The sequence below is a fragment of the Triturus cristatus genome, chromosome 12, assembly GCF_964204655.1.
Source record: "Triturus cristatus chromosome 12, aTriCri1.1, whole genome shotgun sequence".
Classification (NCBI taxonomy): domain Eukaryota; kingdom Metazoa; phylum Chordata; class Amphibia; order Caudata; family Salamandridae; genus Triturus; species Triturus cristatus.
The window spans coordinates 35,604,550-35,629,598 of NC_140595.1; the positions used below are offsets into that span (position 1 = coordinate 35,604,550).

Below are 25,049 nucleotides of genomic sequence, written 5' to 3' on the forward strand. Positions count from 1 at the left end.
TCCAATCCGGGCTCCTGCGACGGGCACATTCCGAGATTTGCTTCGGCTTATTGGCGGGAATGTCATTGGGTTCATGCAACTGCGGAAGAGAGCTCAGTAAACGTTATTTTTTCTGAATATTCAGCCCCACTTTGAGCCGCTAACTGCACCGCAGTGTGTCCCATGTGAGATAAACAGCTGACCGGCCCTGCCTTCTGTCTCGGGGGGCCTGCTGGGGGGGGAGTTATCATTCTTGTCTGTACAGTAGCTACCTCTGCAGACTGAGGTCTTAGACGTAGGACACGTAGAGTTAAAATGTTTTACTTCTAACCCAGTTCATCTTCAAATCTCTCACCAAAATCACAGGTTGTGACATATGTAGGTTACACTAAGGTTTCAGCACCAGCGGCATTAACCCACTGAGTTATTTTACCTGGATTACACCGCAGAGACCTTGTAAATTGCAAATCAAGCCCTTCGCACAAAACTAAATAAGAAACATTTTTGTTTACTGGAGATTTTCTGTAATGCAGTTTTAATTTATGCTTCCATGTGAAGTAGGGCACGGCCCTTGTGTCAGTAGTGAACAGTGCACCCTCCTTTTGAAGGCAGACACCTGTCTTTGTGGGGCGGTCAGTAGTTAGAGTTTGACTTGGGACTGTGGGGAGGGGTTTGATGGTGCATGCTTCAGTATTGTACCCTCTGCAGTTTTAGGCATGCACATACTCCTTAACTGAAGCGTGCAAGGGTGGATAAAGCGTGCGGATACTCCTTAACTGAAGCGTGCAAGGGTGGATAAAGCGTGCGGATACTCCTTAACTGAAGCGTGCAAGGGTGGATGAAGCGTGCGGATACTCCTTAACTGAAGCGTGCAAGGGTGGATAAAGCGTGCGGATACTCCTTAACTAAAGCGTGCAAGGGTGGAAGAAGCGTGCGGATACTCCTTAACTGAAGCGTGCAAGGGTGGATAAAGCGTGCGGATACTCCTTAACTGAAGCGTGCAAGGGTGGATGAAGCGTGCGGATACTCCTTAACTGAAGCGTGCAAGGGTGGATGAAGCGTGCGGATACTCCTTAACTGAAGCGTGCAAGGGTGGATGAAGCGTGCGGATACTCCTTAACTGAAGCATGCAAGGGTGGATAAAGCGTGCGGATACTCCTTAACTGAAGTGTGCAGGGGTGGATAAAGCGTGCGGATACTCCTTAACTGAAGTGTGCAAGGGTGGATACAGCATGTGGATACTTCTCAACTGAAGCATGCAAGGGTGGATAAAGCGTGCGGATACTCCTTAACTGAAGTGTGCAGGGGTGGATAAGGCATACAGACACTCCTTAACTGAAGTATTCAGGGGTGGATAAAGCATGCAGGTACTCCTTAACTAAAGCATGCAAGGGTGGATAAAGAGTGCAGATACTCAACTGAAGCATGCAGGGGTGGATAAAGCATGATGGTACTCCTTCACTGAAGCATGCAAGGGTGGATAGAGCCTGCAGGTGCTCTTATGTGGGAGCTGCTCGTGGTGGGTCAGACATGCAGGGCAGTGACAGCATGCGGATACTCTTCATTGAACATGGCAGGGTAAAGGTGGCATGGAAAGCCCTTTAAATGAGGTATTTTGAGGTGGGAGGCTCTTTGAATTGAGCTAGTAGAGGCCACGCTGGATTGCAGCTAGACGAGGCGCGCTGGTGCCCTCGAGCGGAACCAGTGCGGTGAATGTGGGGGAGGCGTGGCAATGCCCGCGGAGTTTAGGCAAAGTACCTGAGGCATGCTGGTGCCGGTGGGCGTGCTGGAACTGCACATCCTCGTAGATGAGGCATGCTGGCACTCTAAAGGAAGCACGAACGATAGATGAGGCATGCTGGCACTCTATAAAGGAAGCACGGCAGATAGATGAGGCATGCTGGCACTCTATAAAGGAAGCACGGCAGATAGATGAGGCATGCTGGCACTCTATAAAGGAAGCACGACCGATAGATGAGGCATGCTGGTACTCTATAAAGGAAGCACGACCGATAGATGAGGCATGCTGGTACTCTATAAAGGAAGCACGACCGATAGATGAGGCATGCTGGCACTCTATAAAGGAAGCACGGCCGATAGATGAGGCATGCTGGCACTCTATAAAGGAAGCACGGCCGATAGATGAGGCATGCTGGCACTCTATAAAGGAAGCACGACCGATAGATGAGGCATGCTGGCACTCTATAAAGGAAGCACGGCCGATAGATGAGGCATTCTGGCACTCTATAAAGGAAGCACGGCCAATGGATGAGGCATGCTGGTACTCTATAAAGGAAGCACGACCGATAGATGAGGCATGCTGGTACTCTATAAAGGAAGCACGACCCATAGATGAGGCATGCTGGTTCTCTATAAAGGAAGAACGACCGATAGATGAGGCATGCTGGCACTCTATAAAGGAAGCACGGCCGATAGATGAGGCATGCTGGCACTCTATAAAGGAAGCACGGCCGATAGATGAGGCATGCTGGCACTCTATAAAGGAAGCACGACCGATAGATGAGGCATGCTGGCACTCTATAAAGGAAGCACGGCCGATAGATGAGGCATTCTGGCACTCTATAAAGGAAGCACGGCCAATGGATGAGGCATGCTGGTACTCTATAAAGGAAGCACAACCGATAGATGAGGCATGCTGGCTCTCTATAAAGGAAGCACGACCCATAGATGAGGCATGCTGGTTCTCTATAAAGGAAGAACGACCGATAGATGAGGCATGCTGGTACTCTATAAAGGAAGCACAACCGATAGATGAGGCATGCTGGTACTCTATAAAGGAAGCACGACCGATAGATGAGGCATGCTGGTAGTCTATAAAGGAAGCACGACCGATAGATGAGGCATGCTGGTACTTTATAAAAGAAGCAAGGCCGGGTAGATGAGGCGTGCTGGTACTTTATAAAAGAAGCAAGGCCGGGTAGATGAGGCGTGCTGGTACTTTTTAAAAGAAGCTCAGCCGGTAGGTGAGGCATGCTGCTACTCTATAGAGGAAGCGCTGCTGGGTAGATGAGGCATGCTAGTACTCAATAAAAGAAGCATGGCCGGGTAGATGACGCATACTGTTACGCTATAAAGGAAGCACAAGTAGATGAAGCATGCTGGTACTCTATAAAGGAAGCACGGCTGGTAGATGAGGCATGCTGTTACTCTATGAAGGAAGCACAGCCGGTAGATGACGCATGCTGGTACTCTATAAAGGAAGCACGGCCGGTAGATGAGGCATGCTGGCACTCTATAAAGGAAGCACGGCAGATAGATGAGGCATGCTGGCACTCTATAAAGGAAGCACGACCGATAGATGAGGCATGCTGGTACTCTATAAAGGAAGCACGACCGATAGATGAGGCATGCTGGTACTCTATAAAGGAAGCACGACCGATAGATGAGGCATGCTGGCACTCTATAAAGGAAGCACGGCCGATAGATGAGGCATGCTGGCACTCTATAAAGGAAGCACGGCCGATAGATGAGGCATGCTGGCACTCTATAAAGGAAGCACGACCGATAGATGAGGCATGCTGGCACTCTATAAAGGAAGCACGACCGATAGATGAGGCATGCTGGCACTCTATAAAGGAAGCACGGCCGATAGATGAGGCATTCTGGCACTCTATAAAGGAAGCACGGCCAATGGATGAGGCATGCTGGTACTCTATAAAGGAAGCACGACCGATAGATGAGGCATGCTGGTACTCTATAAAGGAAGCACGACCCATAGATGAGGCATGCTGGTTCTCTATAAAGGAAGAACGACCGATAGATGAGGCATGCTGGCACTCTATAAAGGAAGCACGGCCGATAGATGAGGCATGCTGGCACTCTATAAAGGAAGCACGGCCGATAGATGAGGCATGCTGGCACTCTATAAAGGAAGCACGACCGATAGATGAGGCATGCTGGCACTCTATAAAGGAAGCACGGCCGATAGATGAGGCATTCTGGCACTCTATAAAGGAAGCACGGCCAATGGATGAGTCATGCTGGTACTCTATAAAGGAAGCACAACCGATAGATGAGGCATGCTGGTTCTCTATAAAGGAAGCACGACCCATAGATGAGGCATGCTGGTTCTCTATAAAGGAAGAACGACCGATAGATGAGGCATGCTGGTACTCTATAAAGGAAGCACAACCGATAGATGAGGCATGCTGGTACTCTATAAAGGAAGCACGACCGATAGATGAGGCATGCTGGTAGTCTATAAAGGAAGCACGACCGATAGATGAGGCATGCTGGTACTTTATAAAAGAAGCAAGGCCGGGTAGATGAGGCGTGCTGGTACTTTATAAAAGAAGCAAGGCCGGGTAGATGAGGCGTGCTGGTACTTTTTAAAAGAAGCTCAGCCGGTAGGTGAGGCATGCTGCTACTCTATAGAGGAAGCGCTGCTGGGTAGATGAGGCATGCTAGTACTCAATAAAAGAAGCATGGCCGGGTAGATGACGCATACTGTTACTCTATAAAGGAAGCACAAGTAGATGAAGCATGCTGGTACTCTATAAAGGAAGCACGGCTGGTAGATGAGGCATGCTGTTACTCTATGAAGGAAGCACAGCCGGTAGATGACGCATGCTGGTACTCTATAAAGGAAGCACGGCCGGTAGATGAGGCATGCTGGTACTCTATAAAGGAAGCACAGCCGGTAGATGACGCATGCTGGTACTCTATAAAGGAAGCACGGCCTGTAGATGAGGCCTGCTAGTACTCCACAAAAGAAGCATGGCTGGGTAGATGAGGCATGCCGATACTCTATAGAGGAAGAGCTACTGGGTAGATGAGGCATGCCGGTACTCTATAAAGGAAGTGCTGCTGGGTAGATGAGGCATGCTGGCACTCTATAAAGGAATCACGGCCAGTAGATGAGGCATGCTGGTACTCTATAAAGGAAGCACGGCCGGTATATCAGGCATGCTGGTACTCTATAAAGGAAGCACGGCCGGTATATCAGGCATGCTGGTACTCTGTAAAGGAAGCACAGCCGTTAGATGAGGCAGGCTGGAACTCGATAAAGGATGCACGGCCAGTAGATGAGCCATGCTGGTACCCTATTAAGGAAGCACGGCCGGTAGATGAGGCCTGCTAGTACTCAATAAAATAACCATTGCCGGGTAGATGAGGCATGGTGGCACTCTATAGAGGAAGCATGACTGGGTAGATGAGGCATGCTGGCACTCAATAAAAGAAGTACGACTGGTAGCTGAGGCATGCTGGCACTCTATAAAGGAAGCACGGCCAGTAGATGAGGCATGCTGGTACTCTATGAAGGAAGCAGGGCCGGTAGCTGAGGCATGCTGGTACTCGATAAAGGAAGCACGGCCAGTAGTTGAGGCATGCTGGTACTCTATGAAGGAAGCACGGCTGGTAGCTGAGGCATGCTGGCACTCTATAAAGGAAGCACGGCCGGTAGATGAGGCATGCTGGTAGTCTATAAAGGAAGCACGGCCGGTACATGAGGCATGCAGGTACTCTATGAAGGAAGCACGGCATATAAGCGAGGCTATTGCGTTTCTAATTGTTTTTGTGTCCGTTTGGACAGGATGACCCGGATGTGCATGGACAGCTCGAGGAGGGTGTATAGATGAAGGAACCCGAGGGTGAGCTGACAGGAGGGTTCACCCCTCTTGGAGTTGAGGACCAGGGTTCTGAACTCTCTAAAGTTCTGACGTCAAAAATGTGGTTCTTTAAGACATCATCAACTTAGTTGTTGAATAATTCAGTTTATTATGTGTGTTTAGCCCAGGCTTTGGCTACGGTTTCCGGTAACCCTGTTCTGTTTTTTTCTCTTTTGAAGGCTCCGCCCTCCCTGACCTCACCGAGCAGTTTTCGCCTCCAGAGAACGGCCCTCCGATCCTGGTGAAGCTATTGGACGCCATCGAAAAGAAAGGTACAGTGGTTGGCCAATCAATCAAGAGTTTGTAAAGCTCGGCTACTCACCCGTGAGGGTCTCAAGACGCTGGCCAATGGCATTGTAGCATGAGTGTAGTAGCTCTTTCACTCCCCGTTTTAAGCCCCAAAGCGCTTTCTGTTGATAAATGGAGAGTTAAATTTGTTTCTCCTGCGCATTTTGGGTGTGTTGTGTTCTTGTGAGCAGGCTAGTGGAAGGTTGTATAGTGTTTTTTTTTTTTCTTTCAGAGTTTTATATAGCGCGAACTTGACCTGAATCCAATCGGGTATCTGTGCGCTTTACATAGCACCAGTTACGTTACATTAGGACACACATTCATTCTTTGTTAGTCATGGGGAGATTAAGTGATTTGCCCAGAATCACAGGATGTTCAGCGTCATTACCGAGACTCGAACCCAGGTCCGAGGTCGAGCACCCTAGCCGTTAGGCCAACTCCTCTCCCCGGTGTTGCGTGGTTTGGAGTGCTGCAAAGTCATGGTGAACCTATGCTACGCTTAAGCAGACACCAAGAAGAGAAATGTGTGAGTGTAGTTACCCCATCAAAAGTATCTTCCGGTGACTGGGTCCGCTGATTTCAGAGCAGGACTGGCGCACCAGAATTGGTGAAGGTGCAACCCAGGAGACGGGTCCAATGGAGACGGCCGTCATCACAGTAGTGTGTCTGCGGGGCCCCCCCAGATGTGGGAGCGGGGTAGTCTAACGGAGATGACAGACATCACAGTAGTGTGTCTGCGGCAGTGCCTAATTTGAGCCGGTGGTTTCTGGTGCTCGTACTACTACTTAATTGTCAACAGCAGCTTTTTTTTTTTATAAACCGCCACTTGGTGGCGCTGTTACTCTACTTTAGAGGTGAGCACAAGAACAGTTGTTTATTAAATTATTATATATCAACAATGACGAATACATGTCTCCCAAGCCATTCTTATAGCTTTCGGCCTTGGAATAGTCTGAATTGTCGCACTGGTAGGAGTGCGATGGGTAGGAGTTGTCTTGTAACTGTCATCGGCAGCGCTGGGAGGGTCAATGTGTGGTGCAGGCTGCAGTGGCCTCCTGACGAGAGCTCTGGCACTTATTTGTTTACAAATTAAGCACTGCCGGGTGCACCCAGAAGTGGTAGTGGTAGAGTCCAACTGAGATAACCGACATCAGAGAAGTGGGCTTACCGGGTCATGTGACTGACCGCATCAACCCATGGCACAATGGATGGCACCAGTGAGTCGGTGGAGGGCACCCAGGCCGACCAGTATGGGGCGTGGGGTGCAGGGGCTGGCACCGAATAAACATACAGAGCCAAGTGGCATAAGCCCAACTCAGGATTCAGTGCATGGCTCATTCACGTCCAAAAACAACAGGGGGGCTGGGTTAAGAAGCGGGAGCTGGTGCGACGCGTCCCTCACCGCTGCCCTGTGCGTCTGGACCTGCTTTATGCAGGGCTTGCATAGTTGCCCTAAAAGATACAGTGGCTGAATAAAGATGAAATGACCTGTCAGCTGTGCCTTTTTGCATAGGAGGCATTTAACCAGTGCTTTATTTGTAAAATAATAAGTGCCAGGGCCCTGACCAGGAGTCCACCGCAGCTTGCACCGCCCGTTGCTCCGCCATCACTGCCAATGGCGCTACCAAAACAACTAGTAACCGTCTCTCCCGCCAGCCAGTGCAGTGCGACAGTTGAGATTATTCCAGGTCCCCAAAGCTAAAGGAATGGCCGGGGAGGCAGGTGTTAGTATTTTTTTGATGTGTATTGTATTCATAAACAACCGTTGTTCTGCTCATCTCTATATCAGACAAGCAGCGCCACCATGTGGCAGAGTTTCATAAGTGTGGTGATGACAATTAAGTGCCAGTGTCCAGCACAGGAAACCACTGGCTTAAATTAAGCACTGCATTTAACACTTTATCCTATTGTGAGGGCCAAGCTTGCAGGGCATGAAAGGCGCTCCACTGTGGTCTGTGATGAGCCGTCCATGCCAGGCTGTGAGAATATCAGAATGAGATACATTTATGTGCAATGAATCGTTTACACAGCCCATGTTTTGGTTGAAAATGTGTACATCCAAGGAGAGGACCGGGCAGGTGTCACCCAGGCCAGTGTTTGGCACTCCTCGTCTGCTATGATTCACAGCTATGTCAAGAATACAAGCCTTTTGCAAAACCACGGCACATGTCCCAGGAGAACCTTTCAGTCTTGGCAAATGCAAAAGATTGCAGCACATCATAAGATAAAAATGTGAGAACTTCTTCAAACTGAAAGACGTCCAGTGCCTCTGCCAAGAAGAGCTCACCTTCTCAGACTCCCCTGCCCAGGACAGCTCTTTCACAACCACAGAAGGGAGTGCGACTGCTTGCGGATAGAGTGCAGGAGAGCGCAACATTCATGTGCCCTGATTGCAGAAGACTGCAGCACGGAGCATTAATGCATGTGCCTGGATTATAGTAGAATGCATTCATTCATTTGCCCTTGATGTAGGATATATATACCAGCATTTGTACAACTACCTCCGAAGAGGTGTCCCGGCGCTGGGGACACTCGGGAAGATTAAGCGAGCTATTGCCCAGAGTCACATGGTGCCGGGCTAACCTGCCGCCGGGAATCGAAGCATGAACCCCGTGGTCTGGAGTCAGGCAATTTGCCCGCTGCGCTACACCTCTTCCACAAATATATATATTCATGTGCTCTGATTGTTGGAGAGTCCCGTACTGTGCACTCATTCATATGCCACTGCACACCTATTCATGATCTGTGATTGTAGGAGGATCCAGCACTGCACGCTTGTTCTTGTACCGCTGAACACTCATTCATGTGCTCTGATTTTTAGAGGAGTCCAGGGCCGCACATTCATGCATGTGCCCTTGCTAGAAGCGTGCAGCACACCTCATTAATTCATGTGTCCTTGCTAAAAGAGAGGCTGCACCGACCATTTGTTCATGTGCCTTGATTGTAGGAGCACTCCACATGTATTCATGTGGTCGAATTCTAGGGGATTGCAGCATTGCACATTCGTTCATGTGCCTTTGCAGTCGTAGAGCGCAGCACCACCCATTCATTTATGTGCCCATGCAGTAAGATTACAGCACTGCACATTCACTTATGCGCTCTCTGGTTTTAGGAGAGTGCAGTACCTCACATTCATTCATGTGCCCTTCCTATAGTAGAGCGCAGCATCACACATTTGTGTGACCTTGCTGCAGGAGAGTATATCACTGCACATTCATGAGGCCGTCCTGTAGGAGAGTGCAACACTACACATTCCTTTATGTGCCCTTGCTTTAAAAGAGTGCAGCACCGCACATTCCTTCATGTGCCCTTGCTGTGGGAGGGTGCAGCACTGTACATTACTTCTATGTCCTTGCTGTAAGAGAGTGCCTCGCTGCACATATCTTCATGTGCCTTCTGTAAAAGAGTGCATTACTGCACTTTCCATCATGTGCCTTTGCTGTAAGATAGTGCATCACTGTACATTTATTTGTGTGCCATTGCTGTGGGAGGGTGCAAGACCACATATTCCTCCTTGTGCCCTTGGTGGAAGATAGTGTATCACTGCACATTCTTGCATGTGTCATTGCTGTAGGAGAGTCCAGCCATGCGCATTCATGTGGCCTTGCTATAAGAGAGTTCGGCTCTGCGCAAACTTTCATGTGCCAAGAGTGAAGAAGAGTGCATCACTGCACAATCTTTCATGTGCCTTTAGTGAAGAAATGTGTAGCACTGTGCAATCTTTCATGTGCCCTTAGTGAAGACGAGTGCATCACTGCGCAATTTTTCATGTGCCTTTAGTGAAGAAAAGTGCAACACTGGGCAATCTTTCATGTGCTTTTAGTGAAGGAGAGTGCAACACTCCCAAATCTTTCATGTTCCATTAGTTAAGGAGAGTGTGGCACTGTGCAATCTTTAATGTGCCATTAGTATAGGAGAGTGCAGTACTGCGCAGTCTTTCATGTGCCATTAGTGTAGGAGAGTATAGCACTGTCCAATCTTTCATGTGCCCTTAGTTAAGGAGAGTGCAGCATCGCACATACTTTCATGTGCCCTTCTGTAAGAGAGTGCATCACTGCACATTCGGTCATGTGCCATTGCTGTGACGGAGTGCAACACCACAAATTCCTTCATGTGCCCTTGGTGGAAGAGAGTGTATCACTGCACATTGTTGCATGTGCCATTGCTGTAGGAGAGTCCAGCCATGCGCATTCATGTGGCCTTGCTATAAGAGAGTTCAGCTCTGCGCAATTTTTCATGTGCCCTTCGTGAAGAAGAGTGCAACACTGCACAATCTTTCATGTGCCCTTACTGAAGACGAGTGCAGCACTGTGCAATCTTTCATGTGCCCTTAGTGAAGGCTAGTGCAGTACTGCACAATCTTTCATGTGCCTTTAGTGAAGAAAAGTGTTGCATGCTCAATCTTTCATGTGCCCTTAGTGAAGAAGAGTGCAGCACTGCACAATCTTTCATGTACCTTTAATGAGAAGTGTTGCATGCTCAATCTTTCATGTGCCCTTAGTGAAGAGGAGTGCAACACTGCACAATCTTTCATGTGCCATTAGTGAAGATGAGTGCAACACTGCACAATCTTTCACGTGCCCTTAGTGAACACGAGTGCAGCACTGCACAATCTTTCATGTGCCCTTAGTGAACATGAGTGCAGCACTGTGCAATCTTTCATGTGTCCTTAGTGAAGACGAGTGCAGCACTGCACAATCTTTCATATGCATTTAGTGAAGAAAAGTCTTGCATGCTCAATCTTTCATGTGCCCTTAGTGAAGACGAGTGCAGCACTGAGCATTCTTTCATGTGCCCTTAGTGAAGACGAGTGCAGCACTGCAAATCTTTCATGTGCCTTTAATGAAGAAGTGTTGCATGTTCAATCTTTCATGTGCCCTTAGTGAAGAAAAGTGCAGAATTGCACACTTTCATGTGCCCTTAGTGAAGACGAGTGCAACACTGCACAATCTTTCATGTGCCCCTGGGGAAGACAAGTGCAGCACTGCACACTCTTTCATGTGCCTTTAGTGAAGAAAAGTGTTGCATGCTCAATCATTCATGTGCCCTTAGTGAAGAAGAGTGCAGCACTGCGCAATCTTTCATGTGCCCTTAGTGAAGACAAGTGCAGCACTGAGCATTCTTTCATGTGCCCTTAGTGAAGACGAGTGCAGCACTGAGCAAGCTTTCATGTGCCCCTGGGGAAGACAAGTGCAGCACTGCACACTCTTTCATGTGCCTTTAGTGAAGAAAAGTCTTGCATGTTCAATCTTTCATGTGCCCTTAGTGAAGGCGAGTGCAGCACTGCGCAATCTTTCATGTGCCCTTAGTGAAGATGAGTGCAGCACTGGCGCAGTCTTTCGTCTGCCCTTTCTGTAGTAATCTGCACCCCTGAGTTTTAGTAAAATCTACCAAGTAACAGGAATGGTGCACGTGTTTAAGATCTTGCAAAGGCCCCGACTGGATTCTTAAGCAGACCTTTATGTATAAATGTCTATTTTCCTTTTTAACACGGCCTTTGTTTCTTTTTCAATGTAAAGGTCATTAGGGCAGCTTGAGAACACATTTTGAAGGGTTTTCTTCAAACATTTACAGTTCAAAGTAAAAATCCCGGCTTAAGGTGTTTTAAAAAAATACTTTTTGTACCGACAGGACATTAAAATACCGGCCATGCTGCTCTAAAGCAGGGCGGGCGGCGGCCCCACTTGATCCGATGTGTTGTTACCGGAGCGCAAACCTCTGCCGTCTCCATGGCTTGTGGTGTGTCCTGTGGTGGGGTTGTGTATGAAAGGGTCTCAAGGTGTGTTGCATGTGTTGTGTTGTTAATGTTAGCCTGCTGGTTGTAAAGTTTTCCTTTGGGGGTGAGAGCAAACTTCACAGAAACCGGAACCCAGCATGGCTCCTTTGTGCAGGCTGAATAGCTTATTAAAAGTGGAACTTTTGCCGTGCGGTTGTATTACTGCCATTCCTGTAAAAAATGTTTCTTTTAAGTCGCTGCCGCCGTTTCATCCCTTCGTGCATCTTAACATTGATAATGTCTCGATAGAACCGATGGATGTGAATGTTTCTAACGCACACTGCGCCTACCTCCGCAGGTCTGGACGGCGAGGCGCTGTACAGGGCGCCTGGAGGCCCGGCTGGCTCTGAGCTGAGACAGGCGCTGAGATCCGGTAAGTACCAGTTCCTCGTGCAGGAAGTGTGAGCGCTTCAGATGGGGAAGATTATTACGGATGAGCCGGGCCTCGGTAATGGGATCCAGGCCGGGCCGAGGCAAGGAGCAGGGCCCGGCCCGGGTGGGAGGGCGCCGGCTGCGGCGAGCTGGGGCTTCCCGGGGGCAGACTCGTGGCCTTCACATCAACACACAAGACACTTGCACACGGAACAGTCCGTAAGCTGTCTCTAAGCTTTTTATGTCTAATACAAAAAAAACAGACACCGTCGACTTTTCCAGCTCCTCACTTGAATCCACTCAGATTTAGAAAGCACTATGTAGGCGCTATAAAAAAAAGCCCTCCTGCAACGATTTTTCAGCTAAAACACTGCGACTAGCCATGGCGCAGACAAGTAGACTACCTCCATCTCATCAGGCGTTTACAACCTTTCTACTGCTGCGTTTACTTTTTATACAATTTGTTTTTTTGGTACGATTTACCATGGTTGACATTTTCGACCCTATATAACCATTTTTGGTAATATTTGTTCATTTTGAACCCTCTGTAATTATCTATGTAACAACATATGTCTACTGTAAAGCGCTCTACCACATAGGGTGATATTGGCGCTATATAAAAATGCATAACTAAATCGTGGTCACAAGTTTTATGGCGGGAAGAAAGGGGGCAAAGCAAACCTTACAGTCATTTTCAAGCTACCAACCGTGAAAGCCGGCGAGTTATGCGCTCGCTGCTGGCATCATGCGCGATGTGCTTGTCATGAGCAAGGGTTACAACGGGGACAAACAATGCCTTCTTTCACTCTTCAGAGGTCAGTCTGCTGAGGACTGTCACATCAATTACAGGACTGCACAACAGACACTTTGATCGTCAGTGTGACCTAAAAAATATTCCGTTACTCATTTAGTTCCGAACCCATGTTTGCCTGCGCCCTCTCTGTCGGTTTTTACCCAATTTTGAACATTCCTTCCATCAAAATTAAATCACCTTCATGCAATGCACACATGACCAATCAATTCCACACAAAAAGGCCTTAGGCAAAAGTTTTTTTTGTTTTTGTTTTTTTTTTAACTCCGTCCAGTGGTGGTCTAGTTTACAGACCTCGGACAGATGAAAGGCTGTGTTTCCCTGCGGGATTACCAGCTGGGCACTGTTGCCGCGTGAAGCGGTACGCTAAATTCAATTACTATACGCGTACTGTCCGTACTACCCTGACCGTACTGGGCCCTGTACGATCAGGCAGTCTGCAGCACTTCCATTTCTCACAGAGGCATAGATTCTCGGATGAATCTTTCTCCACCGATAGAAGGGTTGGAAATTAGGGTGGCCAAACTCCACGTTAGCGGCGCAGTGAGGATCATTAGCTGACAGCCAACTGACGGGTTTGAAATGCGATTTAGATAGACCGCTCTCCAGACCATGCCGTAGAAATTAAGAATGACTGCGGAAGACCCAACCTCCTGAAGAAGTTACGTCGAGTGAGAATTATGCAAACCATGAGCTCGGGAGTTGCAACATCAAACAAGCGAAGTAAAACCTGATGTTCTGATAAGGCTGGCTGAGTCTCTCTACAACGCATTTAAATGCTAATTGTTAGAAATGGGATTTCTGGTTGGCTAAGGCTTGCGCCAAAGTCAGGCAGAAACCACCACTCTAGTCAGGGCAAGGAAGTTACACGCCAAAGATAACCCCTGCTCACCCCCTTGGTAGCTTGGCACGAGCAGACAGGCTTATCCCTGAGGCGATGTGTAAAGCGTTTGCGTGCGCACCCAGCAACAACACCCAAGGCCCACCACAAAGGAAACTCCACACAAGGTATTCTATAAAAATAGCCTTTGTATTATACACAACACATTAGTTAAAAACACACACTCTACAATGTGCCCACAGGCACGGGCAGAATTTACAAGGGATTATATATACAGGGGACAGGGCCACATGGACCACTGTCAGGAATTAGCACTTAGAACATAGCACAAATCACCAATAGTAAACGTAGAACATAACACAAAGTAACTGTAGAGCACAACCAGTCTCTACTGGCGCAATAATGACCTCAGCGTCATCACACTAGCATCAGGTATAAAACCTATCCTGCATCCATCACAGGGGCATAAATCACATTATGCAATTCTCATTGGTCTAACTCATTAGACCTAACCACCTAGGTATAACTATACTAGGGGCGCACATCGCACAGGGAAGTACATTCTCCCTACCATCAACCTAAGCAGGTAAAACAACCTTCTAGGCAGAAATAACCACATTTAGAGGTATAAGACACAGGGTGCGCCAAACATACTATACACAGCACATTTCCTAGCACCAAAAGCATGAACACAGGGTGCGCCAAACATACTACACAGTACATTTCCTAGCACCACAATCACATCAGAGTCCAGGTTGCGCCAGAACCTAAACGTAGCAGCTGCCCACTACTTGCTGGGCAGCTGGGGACAAGCACAGGGCCTAAACGCTGCAGCTGGCACTAAGTGCTGCGCAGCTGTGGAAGGCACCTAGTAGGCAGGGGCTCTCACTAGCCCCTGAAACAATAGGCCAAAAAGTGGGAGCCATCTGGCTCAGAAAGTAACCTGTCCCCATGGAGCGCACGGGCTCCTGAAATAACTGGGCGCCAATATCGAAAAGGAACTTGCCCCAAAGTACTGTGGAGCGCACTCGCTCTCTGGGCAAACAAGGCTGTGTGGGAGCCTCTCTGGTTCTTAGGGAACTGAGGGGGGCCAAACGTTGGAGCCCTCTGGCTCAGAGAACAACTGGCACACGTGCTGGAGCCACTCAGGGCTCTGAAATGAACATGTCCCCACACGAGGAACTGGCACCCAGCGTTGGAGCCTCGTAGGCTCTGTAAACCATCATGCCCATCGTTGGAGCGGCCCGCTGCCATCCGGGGCCGCTCTAAGCATCACCGGTCCTGTGCCTTCACCAGGCACCACAACAGAAAAACAACCATGCCCCCGTAATCGTAGGAGCGAAGGGGCGCTCAAACAAACATGCCTGCCTCGGTGGAGCGGCCCGCTGCCAGACGGGGCCGCTCTGACACTGCCTCCCCCCCACCCGGACTCTCTCGTACTCACCGGCTGGGGGAGGCGGAGGCAGGAATCGGTCTCCGGGGACTCCGGAGCGGCGCCTCACCTGCTGGGCTCTCTCCTCGCCCGGTCCCTCTGGTGGGACCGGGACTTCTCTGTACTGGCGGGGCTCTCTCACCTCATGAGAGCCCCGTCCCTGGATGCGCCGGCCTTCGCCCGGTCCCCCATCTCGGGACCGGGACTTCACTGGTGGAGCCTGCGAGGCTCCGGGGCAAATGGCGGCACTTCCGCTTCCGTCCCGCGGCCCCGCCCACAACCAGGCGGGCCGCGGACTCGGCGGCGGTTTTCACATGCAGCTCGGGCCGTGGCGGTGATTTCTCCTTCAATAATCGCGGGGTGGGCACCCGCGCATGTAACGAATGCGGCGATGCCGGGTGGGCTCCGGCCTCGCCACACAGCATTGATGTGGCGGCCATTGCCTCCTCACCCACGCACACAAATCCCTCCACGACCTGGGCCCAAGGTACCTCAACGACCGCCTGACCTTCTACACGCCCACCCGACAGCTACGATCCGCGTACCTCGCCCTCGCCGTCGTCCCTCGCATCCAGAGAGCCACCGCCGGAGGAAGATCCTTCTCCTACCTGGCGGCTAAGACATGGAACTCCCTGCCCGTCCACCTGCGGCTGACCCAGGACCACCTCGCCTTCAGGAAACAGCTTAAGACCTGGCTGTTCGAGCAGTAGCAGACCCCCTCCCCCAGCGCCTTGAGACCCTTCCGGGTGAGTAGTGCGCGTTATAAATTCCTTGATTGATTGATTGATTGATTGCGGGGTGGGCACCCGCCTTCAGGGGTAATCAATCAAAGAGGCAAAATAAGCGGGGTGGGCACCCGCAAGGCACGCATCATGGGGGAATCCCTACGCTGGGGATTCCCTCTCTCGCTCGTGGCAGCGCAACGCTGCACAGCTCCAGCTCCTCTCTCTGGGGGAATAAAGCGCTCTCCAGGCGCTATGTTCAGGACCAGAAAAGCACCTTGCTGCAAGAAAAATAAAGCGCTCCCAGGGCGCTAGGCCAGCATCAAGCCTTGGCCAGGTAAAAGGAAAGTCACAAGGGTCCAGAAGGTATCCAGGGGGCAAGGTAGGGCCCAGGGGCCAGCACACAGGGCCCTCCAGCAGGGAGGTAGCCCCCATGGCGGTCCCTCCTGGGCCCCACCAGCAGCACGCCCCTGGTAGATTCAAGACAGAGCAAGAACATTTTGTAAGGGGACACAGCCCCTTTTTATACACCAAATCCCTTTGTTCTGGGTTCAGGGTGAGGGGGAAAACCAGTCGCAGCTGGTTGGGGAGCACCCTTGATGTGCTCAGCCCCTCACTCTATTCATTGGCAGGGCTAGGGTCGTCAGTCGCACCACAGGGGGCGGAGCCAGCAGTGTGTGGGGAAAACCCTGCCCTATTCAGGTCCAAGGTGCACTCCTCCCCAGCCATCAGCATGCTAATCTCACACTCACCACTGGGGCAGACCCAACCAGACTCCTGGAGCCAGGCTCACCAGCCAGCTCCAGCCAATCACACGCCAGACGCACTGCACACAGAAGTGCCCACTTCTAGAAGTGGCACTTCCACACTAGGTACATGCACGCCGCACACATCATCGTGCAGCATTCACTCCCACGAGTCCGCACATACCAAACTCGGGCCTGCACACCCCACGCATCAGGAACTACCAGGGACACATACATTCCCCATGCATTCCTATGGGAGGGCAGGCCTATCTCACCACATGCACTCAGAGCACGCACGCACTTTACCCTGGGACACAGGGAAAGTGCGCAGAAACCAAGAAAATCACCACACCAAGTCACCAATAAAAGGCAAAAAGTTCAGGGGTGAACCTGCCAGAAGGGCCAAGTCCAACACTAATCACAGCCAAAAATGGAAAGAATAAACAGTCTAATTTAGATTCATTTAGTTAATGTATTCAATAATTAAAATTCAGCAGAATGAGCAGTTTCTTAAGGACTTCAGTCAAGAATATCACAGCTTGCATTAAAGCAACCAGCATTTAGGCAAATCTTAAGAGGACGGTTATTAAATTCAGAGTAAAAAGTCCCACAAACATAAGACAGGATGGTTCGAATTTCTTACAACTCAGGCCTTACGATGCAGAGGGAAAGGTTCAGATTTAAAGTCCATTAAGGGCGAGTCTGTTAACTGTAAGATAGATATTTGAAAAATAGAAGTGGTTCGGCAAAGGTGGTCTCAGTCCATCAGCTACCGATCGTAGCATCGGCACACAGTCCAAAACAAGAGTATAGCATCCGGATCCCAATTAGGACAAGCATTGGCATAGCCAATAGGTCTCGCCTTTGGGACCTTATAAGTGTTTAGCCATGCAACAGTTGCATAACTAAATACTTATAAGGTCCCAAAAGCAAGACCTATTGGCTATGCCGTGCGGCCGCGAAAGTGATCGCGATCAAAGCGAAAGTGAAAGTAATCGCGGTCAAGCGAGCGCGCCCGCGCACATGCACTGTAGTTCTAGGCTGGCCTGGTAGCACTTTTTGGAGCCCTCTCAATAAGTCTCGCCAGACCAGCGCATGCGCTGGGTCAGGCGAGACCTAAAAAATCAGAATGGCGGTCGTTGCCCTCCTTTGGGGTTTCTTCTTTTATAGAACTTCAGCGGTGTCCAGTGGCGTAGCATCACACCACCATCGAAGGACTATCATATGTCCCAGTGCACAGTAAGTCACCTAATATGATTTGAAACATCATACTGGTTTCCCATGCAAGTCATGAGAAATGAAGTTTGCGACTCTTCGCAGGCCAAAGATTGGTAGAGAAGACCTAAAAAGTTATAACTTGTAGCCATAGCCGGATTTCTATTCTAACAGGAATATTTCACTGTGCACTTTGTAAAAAGCCTTGAAGAATGCCGGAGTGTAGAAGTGTACAGGACAAAATATGCAACATTTACCTTTCAAAGAACCATCCATTGTATTAAATCCGGCGAAAGGTCTGCATTAGAAGAACAGTTTGTGAAGGCCTTTAAATTAGCATTGCACAAATAAGCTCTGACTTTACTTCAAACATAATGAAATTAAATCAATTCAAATTGAAGAATGTATACATTTCACAAAATATCATCACATAAAAACACTAACGTTAGAAATACCCTACTGCCACAAATGTTTTCAATATTCATGTAAATGCACATTTTTACTCCACTAAAATCATTTCTCATGTTTCATAAACTACGTAGTCTCTAGTAACGATTTGCAAAATCTCTAGAGTCTTGCCTGTACTTCATTGCTACACATTTTGCACTGACTTTTCTAACTGGTACGTTCTCAGCAAAAAGCATAAAAATCACCAGGCCACTTCACATCGCATCACAATTCTCATCAATATACGCCGATAAGCAACATCCTACGACCTCCCTGTCATATGGATGCCCAGAGCCCTGCCTTTCTGTTGTACATCTGGTCTACCACTGTCCTGTCCCATCTTATGAAGCCGTATAACTCTTCTTGCGTTACTTTGACAGTTCCCTATCGCAGCGCTCCATTCCAGAGGCCCTCCTGGGCCAATCATAGATCATTTGTATTTCTTCTTCGAGAAGAGCGCTGGCGAGCTTCTGCGCCTTGCCCCCAGATTTCTCCGCCAAAACAGTGAAATTAATATTATGTTTTTTTCCCCTCCATTTTAGATTTCCTTTCTCTGGACTTGGAGCAGATTGATGTGCGCGCTCTAGGAGAGGCTGTGAGGGGGTACCTGCTCGACCTGCCCACCCCGGTGGTCCCTACGCTCCTTCACAGCGAGATCATCCAGACTCTGCAAGGTGGGCTTGAAGGTGGTACCGCCACATGGACCGGGGAGGAGTGAGCTGTGTTTGTTAGACGTGAGGCGCTGTATGCAAATCGCTGTTAATGTAAAAAATATGCTTGAGTTAACCCACAGCTTTAGTGGGAATGTCAGCAAGCTACCTGCTGGCCGGAGTGGATGTAGGAAAAAAGAACAGGGTTATGCCCAAATCACCCTCCTATACCTGGGCATAGGACATCAAATTGATGAATAACAAGGGAGTACGAAGGGATGAATAGCCAATTTATTTTCAGTAAGGGCACAATAAATTACCCTGACGTTACTGTATAATTTTACAAAAAACAATGTTCAGTTTAATTTCACACACATACATGCCATTGGACCAGGCTCTGATCCACATATCACTTCAAAATGAAAAAACAAACAACAATGTGTATATACAATGACAAACACAAAACATACATATATGTACCTTTGCAGCGTGAATCTTTCTGGATTCACTATGCTGTGCATTATTCCGCGATCTTGTGGTTGGGTCCGGATTCGTAGTCTTTTCTTTGTCTTTTTTTTTTTTTTTGTAGCCCAGGTGGGCGTCGACGACCACCATTTGGTGCACCTCCCGTGACGTCGTCGTGCTTCCTGCGGAAGTCCCACCTTTGGGGTGCCATCTTCGGATTCTTTTTTCCGCCGTTGGGTCTGGATCGTCATCGGGAAGCTCCAGAATTACTCTCGAAGGAAGAAGAAAGAAAAGCGAGTTTCGTCGATAAATACTAGAGGATATCACAGGAAAGGAAGAGATTTCATCAGGAGCGCGAAGAAAGGAGGTTCAGCGCCCTTTTTTCTTCGACGACCTTGGAGAATGCGCACTCAGAGGCCCTGAGCGCAATGGACAAGACGCCATTCAAGTTCTGCCCAAACTGCCACCACAAGTTCGCGCAGAAGGACCAGCATCCGGTCTGCAACCTCTGCCTACCGGTCGAGCACCAGAGTAAGGACTGCAACGCCTGCTCAGCCTTCGCGCCGAAGACGCTCAGGGTGAGAGATCGGCAGAGAAGAGCCAACGCCAGCATGGATGGCAAGGGTAAGGCCCCGTCGCTCTACGATCTGGGCCTCTCCACGGACGACGAGGACAACGTTGCCGAGACAGCCGAAAACTTCACGGTCGTAGAGACCGACAAGAAAAAAGAAGACGAGGTAAGAGAATCGTCGAGCGCAAAACAGAAAGTACCTCGAAAACACGAGGGTGACTCGAGAAAATCAGAGTCTAAGTCCACGAAGGGAGCCCCGGTGCCGAAAACTTCGACGACCAAAGGGGGAACCATGGACAAGAGGCCGAGCGGATCCTTAGAAAAGGACTCCCTGGTGCCGAAAGACGCCGAAAAGCAAGGGTCGTCGAAGCCAACCCAGGAAACGGCCCGATCGACGCTGAAAGAACGTTCGACGTCGACGCAAGTTTCAACGAAAAGGCCCGCGGTCGACGCCGAAAGCATCTCCGAGATGGAGAAAAAGAAGAGGCGGCTCGAGGCCGAAATGGAGAACATCCTTCAAAGGAAGAAGGAGTTCGACGCCAAGATGAAGGAATTCAAGATTCCAACGGTTTCATCGGCGGACGTCGTCGAGGACGAATTCGACACCGAAGGACTAACAAGGGACCTCGAAGAGGAAGAAGAGGCCTATTATGATGGAGAAGCCGAGGAAGAAGACCAACAGTCGTTCTACGACTCGGCGCCATCTACCAGCCACGACATCGAATGGCAGGATCTCGACACCGAAAACCCGGAGGAGCCCGTGGACACGTACCCTTCGAGGCCTTCGCCACCCGACGACATCGGGGTGTACAATATGGTGGTCAGGAGCGCAGCAACAGCCTTCGGCGTCAAACTCGACGAGGAGAAGCCGAAAGCCGATTTTCTCCTCGAGACCCTGCTCCCCATCCAGACAAGGAGCCAGTTCCTCCCCATGCTACAAAGCGTGATGAATCAGGGGAGAGAAGCCTTCAAGGAACCAGCGACCTGCCGGTCGATCACGCCCAGGACAGAGAAGAAATATAAGCACTCTTCCCTGGACCCCCCTTACATCAAGGGTAGCGTGACTGCAGACTCCATCATAGCTTCCACGGCCAGGAGAAGGGCCAACGTACCAGCAACTTCGGGCCCACCACCTGATAAGGAAAGCAGGAGGATAGACCTCACAGGAAGAAAGGTAGAGAGGAACGCCGCAATGCATTGGCGCATGGCGAATTCCAATGCACTCCTCAATAGACACCAGTACCAGCACTGGGACGAGATGGGGGAGCTAGTAAAGCACCTCCCCGAAGAATACCGCCAGAGAGCCTCACACCTGATAGACGAAGGCAAGAACATCGTAGGGGTCACCGAGAGAAGGCATGCATGGCTAAGAATCTCGGGATTCAAACCGGAGGTGCAGAACAACATCCTTGGCACCCCCTTCAACGGAGAGACACTGTTCGGAGCAACAGTGGACGAGAAGCTCACCCAGCTGAAAAAAGAAAACGAAACGGCGAGGTCCATGGGGGCCCTACAGCTGAGGGGAATGAGGCGAGGCAATCCCTCGAGGAGACCCTACGGTAGGGGAGGAAGCCAGCAGGGGCCGTCGCACCAGACGTTCCAGCAGGGCAGCAGGGTGAAAGCCACGGACAAGGTCAGCAGAAGCAAAACTGGCAGTACCAACCTCGGGGCCAGTCCTTTCGCGGGAGAGGGAACGGACGTGGCCAAAGGAGGAGAGGGGGCGAACAGCCCTCATCAAAGTGACTCAGCACGCAAGAGGACGCCTACCCTCGTCATGCCCCCAAGGGTGAGGCGCAAAAAAGTAACATCAGGGGGAAGAGAATATTCAAAAGCCTACGAGCATACAACACCAGTAGGCGGAAGACTGAGGTTCTACCTTCAGGAGTGGCGGCGTATAACCACAGACAAGTGGATACGGAACATCATGCAGTACGGATACTGCGTAGATTTGGAGAAAAGACCTCCAAACAGGAAACCAAAGGGAAGACAGAGATCGGCCCAGGAACTGGCACTACTCAGAGAAGAAACACAGAAACTTCTAGAAAAGAGAGCCATAGAGGCAGTGCCGTTCAGAGAACGCAACAAAGGGGTCTACTCAAACTACTTCGTGGTCCCGAAAGTAGACGGAAACCTCAGACCCATCCTGGACCTGCGTTACCTAAACAAGTTCATCAGAACGCAGAAGTTCAAAATGACTTCGCTGCAGGAGGTACTACCACAAATAAGAGAAGGGGACTTCATGGTCACCGTGGACCTCAAGGATGTCTACCTTCACATCCCAATAAACAGAAGACACAAGGGCCTTCTAAGATTCAACATCGAACAGGAACACTACCAGTTCACAACCCTGGCCTTCGGATTAAAATCGGCACCAAGGGTCTTTACAAAATGCCTGTCGGCGGTCGCGGCCCACCTACGAAGACAGGGAATCCATGTCTACCTCTACTTAGACGACTGGCTAGTCAAGGCAAACTCACGCGAGAAGTGCGAGAGGCACGCAAAACGCGTAACAGACACCCTCACAAATCTGGGTTTCTCGATCCACTGGGGCAAGTCATCGCTGGAACCGGAACAGGTGAAGATTTTCCTGGGGGCGAAAATCAACTCCCTCAACAGTACAGTAGTGCCCAGCGACAGGAGGACAAATGCACTACTGAAGGAGACGCGGCTCTACCAGAAGGGGCGAGCTCTGACAGTGAGGGCTGTGAGCAAGATGATGGGGATGATGGCGTCGTGTATCCAGCTGGTGCCGAATGTACGCCTGCACATGAGACCATTCCAGGAATGGCTTCATCAGCAATGGTCACAAGCAAGCGGAAGTTGGGAGGATCTAGTGGTTGTTACGCACGCAGTGCAGGAGGAGATAACTTGGTGGAACAGAGACAACATGACAGCAGGGAGAAGCCTGACACCACCAATCCCAACAGTGACCATTACCACGGACGCATCGCAAAAGGGATGGGGAGCGCACATGGACAACCTCAGAGTGAGGGGTCTGTGGGCTCCAGCAGATGCGGTTCGCCATATCAACTACCTCGAGTTGAAAACAATCCTGCTAGCCCCGAAGGTATTCCAGAGGCACCTGTACAACCAGAGGGTGTTGGTCCAAACAGACAACACCACGGCAATGCTCTACATCAACAAACAAGGGGGGACACAGTCGTTCCCTCTCTCCTCTCTAGCTCAGGAGATTTGGAGATGGGCCATACCTCTCAGGATAGATCTACTGGCAATTCACCTACCGGGGAAGGACAATGTGGAGGCAGACTGGCTAAGCAGGCAGACCTCGGCATCGCACGAGTGGGAGCTCAATGGCCAGGAAACAGAGAAACTCTTCCGGAGATGGGGAACTCCCACAATAGACCTATTTGCAACACGCCACAATGCAAAATGCCAAAGCTTCGCGTCCAGGCAACCAGATCAGCAATCCCAGGGAAATGCCCTATGGATAAGCTGGTCGAGGACATTTGCCTACGCCTTTCCACCGATACCCCTGTTGCACAGAGTGCTCGACAAATGCAGAACCAGCAACATGACTCTGATCCTAGTGGCTCCGCAGTGGGCGAGGCAGACATGGTTCTCACAAATTCAAGAAATGGCACAAGGCAATCCATACAAGTTCGAGAGGAGGAAGGACCTGCTCTCAATGCAAAACGGAGAGGTCCTGCACCCAGAGCCAGAGACCCTCAACCTGGCGGCATGGCTCCTGAAGACCTAGAGTTCGCACACCTAAGGTTGCCTCCGAGCACTATGCGAGTGCTACGGGAGGCGAGGAAACCAACTACACAAAAATGCTACAGCGCAAAATGGAAGAGATTCACTGTGTGGTGCCGGAAAAAGGGCCTGCAAAACAGAATGACAAGAGACTCAACAGTACTGAGGTACCTCACACACCTTCTAAAGAGTAACCTCTGCTCGAGCTCCCTAAGGGTTCACCTAGCGGCAATCGTGGCCTACACCAGAGGTGAAAAGGGTGGAAGTTTCTTCAACTGGCAGGTGGTGAAGAGATTCATGGAAGGAGCCAAAAGGATGGCCCCCCCCGAAAAGGTTGCCGCCGCCGGCATGGAATCTGAACGTGGTTCTGACGGAGCTCATGAAGGCACCGTTTGAACCCATTCACAAGGCCACACTGCAGATGTTGACGATGAAAACGGCCTTTCTGGTGGCCATAACCTCACTACGCAGGGTGAGCGAGCTTCAAGCACTAACACTACAGGAACCCTACATTCAGATTCACAAGGATAGAATAGTCCTGAGAACAGACCCACACTTCATGCCCAAGGTGGTGTCGGCGTTCCACATGAATCAGAGTATTCAGATACTAAGTTTCTTCCAAAACCCGACTTCAAAGGCAGAAAAGGCCCTGCACACCCTCGACGCAAGAAGAGCGGTGATGCACTACATTGAGAGAACCAAGGATCTCAGGAAGTCGAAGCAGCTGTTTGTGTCCTTCGCCACTAGCTTCATGGGTAGGCCAGTGACTAAGGGCACCATCGCTAGGTGGATTGCCCTCACTATTCAATTCTGCCACAAACAGGCTGGACAGGAGCTAGCGGAGGGGCCGCAGGCTCACTCCACAAGGAAGAAAGGGGGCCACCGTTGCCTTCCTGGCAAACACGCCCATCCAGGACATATGCCTCGCGGCAACTTGGGCATCTGTGCACACGTTCACGAAACACTACTGCGTGGTCATTCAGTTGAACAAGGAAGCACAGGTTGGACAGAAGGTGCTTCAGCACATTTTCAACGACCAACGCTCATCTACCACCCAGCCGCCACAGAACTAGGAAAACCGCTACAAAGTCTATGCACAGCATAGTGAATCCAGAAAGATTCACGCTGCAAAACGAATAGTTTCTTACCTGTCGGTGTAGTTTTGCAGCTTGAAGATCTTTCTGGATTCACTAGCGAACCCACCCACCTCCGCCAGGAAGATGAGGCTGGAGGAAGAGGGGGTGAAATGGAAAAGATCACAAGGAATGAAAAATTACAGAAAAATGGACAAGAAGAATTAATCAATCGCCTAGGGTTAAAAAAAAAACCCGAAGATGGCGCCCCAAAGGTGGGACTTCCGCAGGAAGCACGACGACGTCACGGGAGGTGC

At 50.1% G+C, this 25,049-nt stretch overlaps 1 protein-coding gene across 1 annotated transcript in view; it reads left to right on the forward strand.

Annotated features, from left to right (window-relative positions):
• Positions 1-25,049, forward strand: part of PIK3R2 (phosphoinositide-3-kinase regulatory subunit 2) — a 138,677-nt gene that overhangs the window by 82,574 nt on the left and 31,054 nt on the right. Inside the window, exons 3-5 of the mRNA XM_085638687.1 lie at positions 5,789-5,881; positions 11,972-12,046; positions 18,802-18,933. Coding sequence (XP_085494813.1) covers positions 5,789-5,881; positions 11,972-12,046; positions 18,802-18,933 — 300 coding nt within the window. The remainder of the gene's footprint in view (positions 1-5,788; positions 5,882-11,971; positions 12,047-18,801; positions 18,934-25,049) is intronic.